The 16,780-nt window shown below is 36.1% G+C and overlaps 1 protein-coding gene across 1 annotated transcript in view; it reads left to right on the top strand.

Annotated features, from left to right (window-relative positions):
• LOC136839818 (corticotropin-releasing factor-binding protein) overlaps positions 1 to 16,780 on the top strand; it is a 256,714-nt gene that overhangs the window by 237,627 nt on the left and 2,307 nt on the right. The window contains exons 7-9 of the mRNA XM_067106147.1: positions 1,357 to 1,435; positions 6,741 to 6,905; positions 7,247 to 7,305. Of these exons, the coding sequence (XP_066962248.1) occupies positions 1,357 to 1,435; positions 6,741 to 6,905; positions 7,247 to 7,305 (303 nt within the window). The remainder of the gene's footprint in view (positions 1 to 1,356; positions 1,436 to 6,740; positions 6,906 to 7,246; positions 7,306 to 16,780) is intronic.

The raw sequence follows: 16,780 nt of genomic DNA, 5'->3' as shown, positions 1-16,780 counted from the left end.
TGAATAGCAGCTTTCAAGAAATCTTTCAGTACCCTCACCCCACAACTAATTAGACCCTCCAAGAAAGCGTTACATTTGTTTGCTGTTAAAGTAGATTTTGACATTTTCCTGCAATCACCCAAACTGAAACCAAGAAAAACTTGCAAATGACTGTCTAATTTTATTTTGATTGTAACTGCATTTTTTGACATGTAGCCGATGATTCTGTTAACCAAAATTAGAGAAAATTCCAATGTGAAAAAAAGGAAATCATTCTAATGGATTATAATTCTAATCATTGAATCAAAGCTGGAGCTGTGTGACCTACACTGCTGCCACACTGAATTTAGCTAGTAGAGTTGGCAGGCAATCAGCGAGAGCCTGCCTACACCAGATGAGCCCTCAATCTCCTCAACACATGAATGGTGGGCCAAATGTCTGTGTGGGCATCATGGGAAGATCTGAAGTCCCTCCTCACACCACCTGACTCAACACAGACTGCAAATCACAGAAGGTCGACCTCACAAGGTAGATAGGGCTGAGGTGTCTACCTACCACCATCCACACCATCCTCCAAGATATGCCCATGGCGGACCTCCTGAAGAGGGTGGATAAGTTGCCATAGATCTCCAGAGCCACGAACCACATAGCTCTTGCCATCTGTGAGACCAAGGGCAATGATGACCACCACCACCATAGGAAATGAGATAACACTGTAAATCGACATACGTACGAGCCATAACAAAAGAGGTGCCCCCAACCTCCTGCAAACCTCCAGCTGGCTGTACTGAGCATTTAATAACAAATTTGGAAGATCAGCCAGAACTGTGGCCCCACCTGGTTGTTGGAAATGAATATCCATTGCTATGAATGGGTAGATTTCCCATTTTCTAATGTGCTTTTGATAGCAAAATTGAATGCTATGCTAAATAAGTTAGCATCCATTACATAAATGCATGATACTGTTAAAAAACATATATAACCAGACTAAAGATAAATAATTAAAACACAAAAAAAGATATATTATATATATATATATATTAAAAAAGAGAGGTGAGCAGTTATTATATATGTGAGAGAAGGAAAACCAGTAATATATAATCTAATATTAAAAAAGAGGAGTTAGGGAGAGTTAGAGAAGAAAAACCATTCAGATTAAAAAGAGGGCAGTTAAAACAGATGATAAGGAAAAACCAGTAATGAAAACAGAGAGAATTAGTTAAGGAGAGTGTGAGAGAAGAAAACCAGTAATTCAATTTCCAGTTGTTACATTTTCTTATGAAAACAGAGAAAACAGTTAAAAAGAGGCAGTTTTACTCGTTACCTAAGAAAAACCAGTAATGAAAACAGAGAGAAGTTTTAAAGAGGGCAGTTAGTATTCCAACCTCACATATCTTCTGTGGAATGACAACAGTGCGCATGGTCTCTTCTGAAGCCAGTAAAACAGAGACAACCAGTAATGAAAACAGAGAGAAGTTAAAAAAATCACTGAAGCCATAACACAACAGAGAGAAGTTAAAAAGAGGCAGTTAGATTTGGATATAAAACCAGCCGACTTAAGAGTGTGAGAGAAGGAAAAACTTATGTGAACTGCCACTCCTAATGAAAACAGAGAGGTAAGAGCTTTATCATATTATGTAAGTCATTTGATTGTGAGAGAGGAAAAAAAGTAATGAAAACAGAGAAGTGAGGTTGTTTGAAGAGCCATTTGCAGAGAGAAGTTAAAAAAGAGGGCAGTTAGGGAAGTTAAGAAGAGAATTTAATGAAAACAGAACTGTAAAAAGTATACAGGAGGGCAGTTAGGGAAGTTAAGGGGAGAGTGTGAGAGAAGGAAAAACCAGTAATGAAAACAGAGAGAAGTTAAAAAAGAAGTTCAAGGAGAATGAAAATGGTTCTATGGAAAACCAGTAATGAAAACAGAGGAATTAAAAAAGAGGCTTTTAGGAAGTTAATGTAATGAGAGCGTTAAAAAGAGGGGCAAGGTTTATGCACAAAGGAGATCAATAAAAGATGCAAGTGGAGAGAAGGTAAGGGAGAGTGTGCCTGAAGTTTAAGGGTTCTGTGGGGGAAAATGGGTTTATGAATAAAAGGAGAGCAATAAAAGATGCAAGTGGAGAGATACTGCCTGAAGTGGAAAGGGTTAGTGTACACTTCAGGGTTAGTGTAAATTTGAGGGTGTATTGTCGAGGTGATTGTTGAGGATGTAAGGAGGGCAGTTTAGAGGATGGAAAGTGGAGAAACACCAGGAGCTGTGGAATCACGCATGAGATGCTGTGGTATGATGGTGATAGTGTGATCCAGTGGCTGACTGCAGTTTGTCTGGATGATGGATGGTTCTAACGAGTGAAAGGAATAATTGTTCCAATGTATTTAGCTTAAAGCGATAGAAGAATTACAAAGGTTACTTTGTGCGCCAGGAAAGGTGAAAAGTAGTATTTTGATTAAGAAAGCAAAACAATGACAAGAGGAATGATATGGGAATAATAGTGTGGATTTAGCCAAGGATGAAAATGTGTATTAATTTTTTGTTTTGAACTGTTACATGACAAGTTAAAAAGTCCGGGTGAAATGTTGTACTTGTGGCATAATGGACCTGGGATGTCAATGTGGAGGATGTAGTTAATGTGTGGTAATAAAATAAAAGTTTTACAATGTATTCTATGGAATACATCGGTGGCAGAGTGACTGATTTTAGCATGTTATGTGTTCATGGATGTTGATTATCTTTGTGGGTGGAAATGCAGAAAGCCAAAGAAAGGATGGTAAACGCAGAGGCAAAGTTTTGGGACAAGATGAGTCACGAATGGGGTCTGGAACGATTGAGGGGTGCAGATGAAACAGTGCTGATTGGAGATATTTAGGAGAAACTTCAAAATTTTGTAAAACAGTTTGGAAGTGTTTGTAGACAGTGAAAGTTCAAAGTAAGAGCAACCAAACACAAAGTTAGGGCGTGAATGGAAATAAAGAAGATGAAGCAATGGATATTAATGTGAATGGTGGAAGAACGCAGGCAGCTAATGCCACTAAGTATTTGAGAGTAAATTCAATGGATGATTTTGAATTATACGACAGGTAAAGCAAGAAAGGTACTGGGTTGTGTGCAAACAACTGGGAAGAGACATGAACTGCTCGTGGAAGCTAAGGTATGAAGGGAGTGTTGAGTATTCTCTCATTTATGGAAGTGAAGTGTGGATGTCAAACGCAACTGAAAAGGAAAAAATGGAGCTGCAGTAATGAATTGTTTGTGTATTATATGCAGCATAAGAACTGACAGGGTGAGTGACTTGAAGATATTGGGGTGGTAAAAAAAGTTGGCAGATGTAAAGCGTGGATAAGTGTTTTGAAATGGTTGGGAGGAGGCAAAAGCCTAAAAAATATTGAAGAGATGGTTCAAAAGAGGTGCTGGAAAGACGGGGCCTTAACACACAGGAAGAGTGAGAATGCATTTGAGAAATGATGCAGCATATGTAGAGTGGTTCTGTGCCATGCTGATGATCTTTCTGCATAGATGAGTGAAGTGGTTAACGGTGTAAGGGTTTTTCTGTACAGGGGATTAATCCATAATTCAGCAATTAAAATATGAATACAGCATGATGTGGCATTATTTATTATCTTGGGTCACCTCTGTTAGCATAAACGACTTAATAATGATATTGAATATTATATATATATATATATATATATATATATATATATATATATATATATATATATATATATATATATAATAATAATAATAATATATATATATATATATTATATATATATATATATATATCATATATATATATATATATATATATATATATATATATATATAATAATAATATATATATAATAATAATAATAATAATAATAATAATAATAATAATAATAATAATAATAATAATCTACAGTCACATTAGGGAGAAGCACATAGGATGATCCATAAAATTTTGTGTAAATCATGTCACATATTATATATATATATATATATATATATATATATATATATATATATATAATAATAATAATAATAATCTACAGTCACATTAGGGAGAAGCACCTATGATAGGATGATCCACAAATTTTTGTAAATCATGTCACAATTGCATCATATATAATATATATATATATATATATATATATATATATATATATATATATATATATATATATATATATATATATATATATATATATAATGCTATATATATATATATAAAGGTTTTTTCTGTCGTTATTTCAGTGTAAACACTTTCTTGCATCTCCAACTGTTTTTTTTTTAAATAAAATCCGCATGAAGGACAAACAGCAAAGTTGACTAACATTCCTCTGTGAAGCTCCACTGTTTAAAGCAAGTTCACTTGGTAAAACGCCATCAGCATTAACTTTGCATCTAATTCGTTCACGGATAATTTCACTTTATCAATAGTATTTGACTGGAATACCAACGTCACGTAAGACCTTTATCATATTGGTTAGTAGACGCTGGCAAATGCCTTGTCGTAATCAACAATTCATCAGGAGAGGATTTCAAAATTCATAAACTGCTGCTGCACCGACTACAAATATGTAATCTGCTTCATTCCTGACTTTTCTAAAACCAACTAGTTCACAACAAAGCTTCTGAACCTTTTCTCTCCACAGTCTAGTGAGAATGCGAAATGCGAACACTTAATATTTCCAGCACGAGCGACTGTTTTCATTACCTCCCCTACCATTGATTTTGCTACGCAGTGTGGCCTGCAAAGACTTGATTACTCTCTTAAAGGAACAAGGAATAAAGAAAGACTGATGAATTTTTACATTCTGAACACATGTTTAGTCAAAATTAACCCTAACAGAAAAAGTAACTGCGAAAGGTAATATTTGATTTTGATAAAATGCAATATTATCAGTAATAATAAGGGTAACAGAACTGACAGTTTTACAAGTAGTAGTAGTAGTAGTAGTAGTAACCGTATCAACATTATAACAGCAATGGTAAGAAATATCACAATGGAGTGGACGTATTCTGTCAGAAGCTTTCGTTTATTTTCCTCCAGAAAAGTGAGCTCAGAATCTTATTTCTTTATGCATAGCAGAAAAATGATTCTTGTCTCGTTTCACCATTACCGACGACAACTGAATGAATATCTTTGATCACCGTAACGGGTAGTGCCATCAGTGTACCTCAGTTGGTGCACTGTAGGCATTACTGAAGGGTGCTTGCAGCGTCCATTCAGCACTAGCTCCCACTTTTCAGCCTTTTACTTTACCTCCGTTCCCTCTTCCTTTATTCAAGCTTGCTTTTCAACTCTTCAGTTACTCTTGAGTGCAACTTTGGGGTTTTCCCCAGGTCCACCTTTAATGCCTTTAATTTGTTTCTTGTGTTTTCTAAGAAATTCGTCTTGGTGTGCTCTCTCTCTCTCTCTCTCTCTCTCTCTCTCTCTCTCTCTCTCTCTCTCTCTCTCTCCGTCTTGATCACTTAGTCATCATTTCCGAAATCATGTGAGTTGCGTGGGGGTCGCTGGAGAAGTTTGAATTTTAAAAGACTTTCGTATTGCAGCTCACAGGGCTTCGGATGTCATTAAGGCTTGGAAAGGGGTACATCACTCGGTGCGTTGGGGAAAACACGTCGACTGCTGGTTTATTTTCATATAAATCGGTGTAATGTTCAAATGAAGCCTTTCTGTTTACGATGGCGTCGAGGCTGACTGTAATATTTACCCTTGTGTATGTAGTGAGGATCTTGCAATTCCCTTCCAAACAGGTGAATTTATATGCGACACTAGTTCATTGTCTCTCATCCCTTGTGACGCTGTACTGTGCTTCATAACCAAAAACACAGTCAGGTTTGTTTAAAATTAATTTTGGGGTTACCATTTTTAGGGATGTAACTTCATTCCTAATTATGCTTTGCAAAGACTCTCCCCCGTGTCTGCATGATCTATTGCATCTTATTGTGTATTTATTCTTGTCGTTACTAGTATAGTATGCACAATAATTATTATATCTCAATACTATAACAAGAAAAAAGTTGACAATCTATTACGAAGAAGCCTGGATTCTAGCTCACAATTTCCAATTTCGGTCAGAAGAGTACAGCAGTATTTCCAAATGTGATTTCAGTTTAAAATAGTTTTCCGTGTCAGAAATGTCATGTATAACATCGTTCATTTTCCCCCTCCCATTTCGTATATTGTAGACACTCTAATCCTCTTGATTTAGGCAATTCCCTGATGAAATACCTTCAAACCTGGTGTACACAATTTTCCTCTAACTGACACTTCAAGAATATAAAAATGACATAATAATTTTCATTCCTAATGAAACGGTGGTGGTACGGTGGATTGGGTCGTCTTAAAAAATTCTTATTTGTATTATTTCTGATCATATCAGATTACACGGTAGAATTTGTTTCGCTGCAATTCTGAAAACAACAATGCATTTTTTAAATAACGAAAAGTAATCTGTAGACGAAAGAGTAAAACAAGGCGTAAATAAAGTTTATGCGAAGGAGGCATTCACATCGGAATAGGTGTAACTTAAATCACAAAATATTATTTCAAAAACTGAGTTTTTATAGTAGCGTAGGTTAGTTTGTAAACAGAAATTTCACGGCTTAAGAATGAATGTCCTGAATAACTTCTCCTGAAATAGAATGAACTGAAAAATTGTTTTAGTTTCTGAGCAAGTCAGAAATTCGCCATTTAACTATTTGTGAATAATATTTATGTTTTATCTCTCCGTTTCTCCCAGCAGGAAACACGTTCCTTCTTTTCGATGGCATTCAACAGGACGCCGTTTAGATCTACCCAACCTTCACCGCCATTCCCTTAGCGCAGTACTTCTAAGTCTGAGTTCCTCTGGTCACCCCGAGAGGCCTCGTTTCTCAAGTCTATCGTCTTCACTCAAGGCAGAATTGCACAAAGGAGAGGCTGATCCTTCATCTCGCATCTCCTGTAACGTCTTCTGTATTTAGTCCAAGGATTTCAAGCTTCTGCTTCACAGGACGTTTCCGCTCAACTTTTGTCTCGCAGCGTTTCCTGCCACCAGACTTTTAACAAATTTCATAAAAGATCGAACTGATATAAGCAAGCGTTGATACGCAGAGTAATTTATGGAATATAACGTATGGGCTGAGCATTCTGTAATAAACAAGAAAAAGGAATTTTCATCTCTCACTTTCTGACCTAGCTGTCATCGTATAACAGAGCTCTGTTGACGCACGGAAGAAAATGTTCATCTTTAAATGCTTTGGTATTATGATATACATTCTTTTTAATCTTTTCTGTCTGTTCAGATGGTAAGGGCAATCCTCATAATCATGACGAGTGCCTCTCACTTCCTGAGAGTAAACAGGTGAGATGTTAGTACTAACGAATCAATTGGAAACATGATCTTTAAACAACTTTCACAGAAGAATTCCAGTGAAATATAGGCAAACTTAAGACGAATGTAAAATATATGATGTTATTTTGATCCCTTGCAAGCAGGGCCAGAAACTACAAAAAGCATTTAGAATGCGTAATCATGTAGCCAGTGGATCGGCAGTGAAATTGTGTTGCTCAGTTCAAAATGCACAAGCGATGTCCCTCATCACCTCGCGATTATCCTTGACTCCCTTTCAAACATAGTGAACCCACAGGCATAAAGTGGATATTATTTAATTTAACCTGCTCCCAAATCAACTTGCAATAATAAATACATTTCAATATAGTTCCCAGATCAAAAAGTGCACACAAAATTAATTTGGATCAAAAGTAAGCAGATGCGAATGAATATTGATTATTAAAATCGAGGATACTGAAATAGTTTTTAAGGATTCTCTCTCTCTCTCTCTCTCTCTCTCTCTCTCTCTCTCTCTCTCTCTCTCTCTCTCTCTCTCTCTCTCTCTCTCTCACACGTAAGTGTGTGTGCTCGCTCGCACGATTTGATCCCGCTGCATTCAAAAGTGAATTCTGGAAATTTATTTTACCAAAGATGATTTCTAGTCTGATTACTGTTATTGCAATGAAACGGAGGGTAGGCAATATTACTGACAAAATGGAGTTGTCAAATAAATGGTAATGCATTCTTTATGACGCATTTTTTTCTGACATAAAAAAGTGAAAAATACTTTATCCTCGCTCCTCATTAGACTAGCTTAAGTAGTCCACCTATGAAAATATGAAGTAAAACAAGGTATTACCCCAATGATTATAAAGTTACATCTAATTTGCCAAGAGACAAACCTAATTTATTTCGCTTGATACTGACTCACTTTAATCTCGGAAACCTAATTATCTGAAGTGCTGTCTTTTTTGCCAAAAAAGATCAATATTTGAAATAAAATATGTTTAAAATTCTAAATGAAATATTAATGACTTGTTTAACTATCAATACATAATAAATGTGTTTGGAATTACAATAGAACGACATGCTTCAACATCACTTTCCTTAACCTGTCCTGATTGTGAAATTTGGTTTTCAAGGGAAATTCTAAAGGGAATTATCCAAAATTTCATTACGCTAATTTGATTTCATGACGAGGTTTAGGCCCTGAAGCCGGGAAGTGGGCTGCTTTTTTATTCAGATTTTCCTTAAGGCTTTTCTTTTTTAAAGAAAATGTTGCATCTTTCGACTCCTTTAGCCTCTCTTCCAGCTAGTTTATTTCCTTCTAATCCTGTATGAGCAGGGAACCAAGAAAACTGAACTGATTTTTGCCAGATGGAGAGAGGAAAGAGCCACTCTTAAGCTTTTTGAATTATCTGAAATTTCCCGATTTACCATAAATAAAGGCGGAATTGAATTTTCCTATTCACAATTAAAAAAATGGTAGAGGAGTCTGGTAGTTTAGCAACATATATCTCGCAGTCAAACACTACTGTTCATCCTACTCCTTCTTGTGATTTTGACCCACCTGTGTAAATTTTCTTTCATTTCCATTTTTATCATGGTCTAAAAACTTACTATTTGTTCAAGTGGCTGATCATTTTTCCTCTAAACTTTTCGTACATGTGCTTAGTTCTGGAAATACCCAGGGAGGGATATTGGAAGATATATTTCAATGATTTTCCGAGTTTTTCTGTTATCAGCCTATCGTTCTGCAAGCTGTCTGATTTGGAAAAGCTAGGGGATCTTGCTCTAAACCTTCTTGAATCATATTCTGTCAAGACCTTAAAGGATAGATTCTCTTTTGAGCTTTTCAGTCGCATTGTGTACCACAGTCCCAGGTCATGCCTTCTTGAATCTAATGGTAACTCCTGTGAATCTACATAAAGTCTCTCTCAACAGGCGAAACCCTGAAATCTCCTGTGCAGATTCTAAGCCCCATATTGTGAACAGCATCCAGTGCCTTTAGTTTTGATTTTGAAACTGAAGAATGCACTTGACAACCATTGGATCTGCATATTGCACTGTAGAGTTTTAGTAGAGATATTTTGTCAGCACCTCAAATAAAACCCGATGTAACTTAATTTTTTTTTTTGTGATTTCTTACCTTCTTTTTCAGCTTGCCTATGTGGCCTGACCATGCCAGATTTTCACCAAAAATGAAAGCTGAAATTCGGATTTCTTTTTCATAGGTAAAATATTTCCATTTAGAGTGAGGTTTGGGATATTTCCTTAGTTCTGCATTTAGGGAACTGAATGGCAACCATTTCAGTGATGAAAACCTAAACCCAAGTTCATCACCCCATTGCATGAACAAACCTTAGTATATATATATATTTATATATATATATATATATATATATATATATATATATATATATATATATATATTGTCAAGTAGAAGCTAATCCAATATAATATAATGCAAGTTAATCCATTAATAAAAAGCCTCTTTATGGTAAGGGTACTTTCTCCAGAATATTATTGATAACAACAGCCAAACAAGTGGCACTGTGAACTTAACCAATAGGACTCTATTCTTAGCATTTTTTTATACCAATGTTAAGCCCTTTATAATTAAAAAATGTAAAGTGGTATCGGATGCTATTTTAGATAAAAAACACCAATAGCTTGACATTGCTTAGTGAATCCTTGCTTAATTTGGTTTGATAACTTGATCAGAGATGTAGAGTCAATTGGTAAGGTGAACAGAATTTTGGTTTCAAGGGCTATACAAGTCTAGTGATATTCATCTTTCCTGTCAGTAAAATCATTTCTCCAATGAGCTTACATACAACTGATGATGGTTTTGGTCTGTAGTTACTAGGTAGGAGACATCCTTATTTGGCAATTTTTCAGCTCTTTGGTAGAATCCTTTTTCCCAGATTTTATTGATATCTGAACGAAATTCCAGGTACTGTTCTGAGAGATGCTGTAACATTTCGTAAAGGATCATATCTTCACCAGGGGCAGATGCTTCCGTTTTCTGTAAGGCATCTTTCAGTCCTCGTAACACAAATTTGACATCACGGAGCCCTCTAGTATTCACGGTCAGATTAAATGGAGTCTGAGCGTTACGAGTGTCTTGATATTGGGGGAAATAATTTTTCTGCTTGATATTTCTAAGAAATGTTCACTTAGTTTTTCCGTAACTTATTTAGGTTGGGTAATAAAATTTCCAGTTATTTTCCGAGTAGGCTATGGTTCATGAATGAATTTACCTCAGAATTTTGTTATTTTTGTCCAAACTATTTTGGATGGCGTTTTTACCTCAAGCCATTGATTTTCGTTTGGCTTTTTGACATACCTGTTTTGTTTGGCCTTAGCAAGTTTGTTTGCAAGCTTTGGTTGTGCAGAACCACTCTTTTTTATATTTTTATAGAATATTTATGACTCTCAGAATGTCGCAAGTTTTTTCCACCAGGGAACTGCAGGTCTAGAGGGTTTGTCTTCTTGGAATGGAGACATTTGCATTATCTAATAAGGTTTCTGTGAAAAATTGATACGCCTATTTGTGGGAGCTAAAATAGTCTATAGCTTTCCAAATATAAGCATTTAAAAAAATGCTCCTGTAGGATCCTAACCTAGATGGAATCCTACAAGACCGTTTTCCACGGATCTGCATTATGTGGATTTGGAAATGGTCACTCCCATTAAGATATCCATTGACTGACCAGTCATAATCAATATAAATGTTTGATGAGCAAATACTTGAGTTAATGGCTGAATAAGTGTTTGTATGTATATTATGAAAGTCGTTGCTCCGTTATTGACCAGTGTGATATTGTGATTACCCAAGAAGTTCTCTAATATCCCACCTTTGGCATCTTCTGCTCCCCCACCGCACAAGGGATTATGAGCATTAAAATCCCCAAAGAGTAAGCTTGGGGTTGGAAGTTGACTAATTGAGTTTTGAATGACAGGTACAGGGTAAATGAAATTCAGACTAGGAGGAAGGTAAGTGGACCATGTTGTTATCTGTTTGTCCAAAATGCAAGTTACTGCAACAGCTTGAAGACTAGCATTAAGAGGTAACAGAGAAAGCTGCAGTGACCTATGAGCAATGTATACCACTTCTCCTTTTGCATGATCTTCGGTTGGCACTGGAGTATTTTATATATTATAATTAAATTCAAAATTATATTGTATCACATAGTGTTGTATCTCGAAGACATATGAAACCCGAGGTTATGGCCATTAGTTAAGACTTTTAATTGCTCAGTTCTAGCTCTCAGACCACTACGGTTCCAGTGAAGTACAGAATTACACTTTATTCACGTTTGGAAGACCGTTGGATGCTGCCTTCTCTTTTGAGTTTTTCGATTTATCTCAGCTATCTAAAGCCGAATTTGTCACAGGTTGTCTTCCACAGACTGGGCGTTTATTCGCAAGTTTTCTGGGGTTTGTTTTAGGTTGTATTTGTATATGGAGTGTACCACCCTCCCGCTCCATATCCTCCACTCTTGAGGAATGGATTACACATTGATTTGAGGTATTCAATTTATTCGCCAAAATTAATGGTTCAAAGCATGATACCTTATATGCTTTAACATTTCTTGATGGTGGAGAGAGTGGTTCCTGTTTCTTTTTTTTCCTGCTAGATATGGGGCTGCTGGTTGCAGGAACCTTGTTGGTGGGATGTTATTATGTTGCATTTTTTAGTGAAATGCCTAAATCCTTGTTGTCTTCTTTCTTCTTTTGTTCTAGATATCATTTAATACTCTTTCACTATTAGATGATAAGAAACAATAGTGGATTGTCCCTGTCCATGCAGAGGACAGTAATGTCCAAGTGGACGATACCCCTACAGAATTTGAAACTGCTTTGCATCCTTATTTCCTCATAAAATTGGAGGAACAAGATTTTATTGATCCTTAAATTAGTAAATACCAAAAAACTGACGCTTTCTAATTTTTACAAAAGGCAACTAAATAGGAGTAAACAATCACACGCGTCACATTTAGAGGGACACTGACAATAAGGCTTCAATCTAAACGTCCCATTTACATGATAATTGTATTTTTTAACAACTGTAAATTTGTTTCCATTTATATTTTGAGAAAAATGGTATTTCAAATTTTCATTTTTGCAGTTCCCTTCATGAATTGTATTTTACTGGTATAGCATATCTTTAGTGTTTTATTGCTATCATTAATATTTCAGTAGATGAACCTACTCCCATGGAACAAGCCCACAGGGGCCACTGACTTGAAATTCAAGCTTCCAAAGAATGTTGGTTTCAACCTCCCACCGCAGACCCCACACTGCAGCAGTAACTGATCATGATACGGAGCCAGTGATTTTTCATCGCCATGGGGGAGATGCGAACTCACGACATCTTAGTGGCATTCCACCACACTAACCACTATACCAGCTATAGAATCTTTTGGAATCTTAGTTATTATTTAGAATATTTCATAAGTAAGTCCTATCCCTACAATTAAAAATTTACACATTCCAGCGAACTTGCTTTTTATATTTACCAGGAAGTTACAGCACCAGGAATGTACCCTATTCTGCAGTACCTTGAACAGAAGATCTCTCGCATTCCAAAATCCAAATGAGCAAGAGAATGCTAATGCTCTTTAGTCTCCAAGAAGGCAAGGGTCACAGACTGTGGGCACCCTGTCCCCTAAGTCATTTAGTCCCTACTCCAATACTTTCATAACGTGTTTACTATGGAGCTCTTTGAGCACTTAGTACACCATGCAAAGCTCTATGCCAGCTAGAAGGATGAGAACACCCCCCTCATCACCAGTATACACGAGGTGTTCTTGTTCTTGGGTGTGCTCATCTACACAGACATGTATTCGTTGTAGTCTCTAAATTCCACAGGTCACTGATATGATGTCTCTTTAAAATGCATTGTGATTAGGATTTCATCTCATTATTTCAGTTACTCTTTATTCGCTTGAAAACTTTTCTATAGCTGAAATTCAATCATGTCCTTCTATTTATTTTCGTATTTGTAATCTTTCAGAAGCTGTTCAAGATGTTCCTCTTCGCATTCCTACAGCGCTGAGGAAGTTCTGCAGGAACCTTACCAAACTGAATGGTCACTTGTTCATTCCCAGGCATCAGTAGTGAGCTTTCAAACAATAAAAGATTTGCCCATAATCAATATTCTAAAATCAAAATTTGATGTTGTAGTATTTATTCTTTCCAGAGAAAATCGTCCAACTCTCTGTGGAATATCTTTATAAGACTCATGAAACCCTACATATATATCCAAAATAATGATAATAACAACAAAACTTAAGAAAACCAAAAAGTTTCACTATAAGTGCAGCGAAGTCGAATGGGAATTAGATCTCAACAGTGTTTGTTTTGGTTAACAAATAATTCAACGCTGCACTAGTTAAAGGTAACAGTTGCACTAGATTTTCATTCCTAATCGTTTCGCTCAGTTTCATCCATAACTAGTGCAAACAGACATTGGCAAAGTGTCGATTCTTGATGTATATCTGATCATTGTGTCATACAACTAATTAAAAACTTTTAGATGTCATATACCATGAAAAGATATTTGTTTCACGAAATACTGTAATAGCTGAAGGTGCTAGAGGTGACTGGAAGAACAAAAGGCTTATGGAGAAGTTAACAGGGAAAACAGTTTTAGTTCACGAAGCTAAACTTTTTGTTCTCAGAGCTTTGGCATCCAGCCAAAGAGTCTGAAGACCACAGGATTCTAATCGAAATAGTTATAAATTCTGTAGAAAAAAATTTTTTCCTTTACCTTTGATCTTAAAAAATAGGTCAAGGGAAAAAATATTGTATTCCAAACTCTAAGGTACTAAATTTCTTATTTATCACCACCAATATTCCTATGCCAAGGAATCAGTTGCCAATTTGGTCTTCCCCATCCCCATCTATTCCTATCAATAGCATCTTCCTCTTCTAAACCATATCATCTCCAAACCCTCCTTAACTTTATCACTCCATCTAATCCTTTGCCTCCCCCTTCACCTTCTTCCTCTAACAGGTCCTACCCAGGCCCTCTTTACTCCTTCCCCGTCACTCATCTTTATCACGTGCCCATACCATCTCAGTTTCGACTCTCTTATGGCATCAGCCTCTCACGCAACGAAATGCTCAAAATCCACCTCAGTATCGTCATTTCTGTTCATTCCATGTTATGTCCCTCCCTACTTCATAATACCTGTTTCTGAACCATATGATTACTTAACTTTTTTTTTTACAGTACAATAGATCTTTATTTTTAGATGTTTGGCATTCTTATGTCACACACTACCCTGGCCACTTCCTTCCATTTCCCTCAAGCACTTTTATCCACTTTCTGTTGCAGCTTCACATCCTCCCTCCTGGCTTAAAGTAGATCCTGATTATTTGAAATTCCCCACCTTTTTAAAATTTAAGCCTCTCCTGTTTTGCTCAAATAACCTATCCCCTCCAAACTTGCTGCAGGCCATATCCTCGCTTTTACTCACATTTACCTTCACATCTCCTCATTCAAGAGATTCCTACCACTCTCTTACTCTTCTTGAAAACTCTTCTTCAGTTTCTGTTGTAATAACCGGATCAAATGCAGGTAACAGTTGCATAAGTTTTCATTCTAAGTGGTGCAAACAGAAATGGGCTAAGTGCTTATCCTTGATGTAAATCAACTCTAACTTCCAACATTTCTGTTTTGCCGCAGGCTGTTACTACTGCTGACCTTGTTCTTTGGACATCATTTCAACCAACCTACCCAACTTTTCTGGCATTTCCCTCTTTCTTAAAAACCAGAATACTACGTCCTTTGGTATTCTATCACATGCCTTCTCTAGGTGTATGAATGCACAGTAGAACTTTCAATTATCTTCCAAGCTCTTTTCCTGTGACTGTCTGATTCTAAGGACAAATTTAACTGTAACTCATCCTGTAATGGAACCAAACTACTATTCACCAATTTTCACAACTGCTCACAGTCTCTCATCAGGTATTATTTCTAAAACGTTCAACAAACGTTCTGCTAACATAATTCCTCTATAATTACCCACTTCATAATATTGCCGTTCATTAGACAAATTTCAATTTGCATCTTTAATGGACCTGGTGCTTGGCCACTCTTCATTTTACCATAGCCTTCTTTACTTCTATAGTCTGCTGTCCATCACTGGCCCTTCTATTCTCCCCACTTCCCCGAACCCCATCTTCATTTCTGTGGTTAAAAGATCCATAAAATAACCTGACTATCATCGTTTTAGGTCATCATCCTTACGCAAAATATTTCATCCACATATTTTTTATGACGCCTGACTAACGTAAGTCTTGTCTTCGATCTTTTCTTGGCCTTTGATTCTATAAAAGCCCTTTTTCACCTTCCTTTCCCCTTAAAATTCTGTAGCTCTTCCACTGGATGTGCCCAATATCTTCTTAGTCATTTTCCTCTCTCCTTTTTATTGTCCCTCGGCACCTTCCACATATCTAACCTTCCTATTTTTGAAAGTCATAGACTTCCGCCTAATTGATCCTTGTACTACCTCTCTGTTCACTACCACTTTTCTCCCACTTTTGACTCCCCATAGCCATTGTTTGTCCAACTGCTTCCTTTGGAAACAAGATGGTCTTTAAATTAATATACGACCTTGATAACATGGCTCAAGGAAACTAATTATCCCTTACAAAACTAACCAGTCAAATTTTGTGAAATTTTAAGAAAATAAATTAGTTAAAGATCAAAAATATCCAAACAATTTTTTGGCGGATTGCATTGAATTTCGAAGACCTCGAAAAAAGTGTCTAGATCAAAATGAAACGGGGAAATGAGCGCGAGTCCTGAAGGTAACTAACTCCCATTTTCTATCAAAATCACAGAAAATGGAATAATGTTAATAATAATAGATTGATTTCAATTACATATGTTATGAAAGACAGATGTTACCATTCAACACCAGCTCAGTGGTCTGGTTAAACTAAGATATACTTAACTAACTTTTACATAATGCAGTTGACCTTCAGTACAATCACTGCAGCATGTGGTTTATCAAAATATTTTGCTTGTCTTAAAAACAATAAGAGGTGTCTAACAGAAATACAATTAGCAATAATGGAGATTTTAAAAGCATTAATGAACAAGGGAGTCGTAGCGAAAAAATGAAATATTGAAATTTCATATGAAGTGCGATGAGGTTCAAAATATCAAAAATAAACAAATATCTGTTGAACTGAAAAGTATGGAAACTTAATTAAAACTAAAATAGTGTTCCGAGATCTGAAGAAAAAGAAGTTAAAATCTGGCTAGAATCAAACTGATTTGTGACTGGGAAAACATGTCAAGGTCACCAGTATTATTAATGTAGAATAATCACTATCACCTCAGTGTATCTACCTACCAAGCTTCATCAAAATCAAAATAAAAGGGAAGGGAAGGAGACTAAGAATTATAATATCAACGATAAATATAATACTAATGATACTAAGAATACCGCCAGAAGTGAAACCTTGTGACAAATTGAATGAT

The sequence above is a fragment of the Macrobrachium rosenbergii genome, chromosome 6, assembly GCF_040412425.1.
Source record: "Macrobrachium rosenbergii isolate ZJJX-2024 chromosome 6, ASM4041242v1, whole genome shotgun sequence".
Classification (NCBI taxonomy): domain Eukaryota; kingdom Metazoa; phylum Arthropoda; class Malacostraca; order Decapoda; family Palaemonidae; genus Macrobrachium; species Macrobrachium rosenbergii.
The sequence above is the reverse complement of the archived record's forward strand: the minus strand, read 5'-3'. Positions and strand labels throughout refer to the sequence as shown.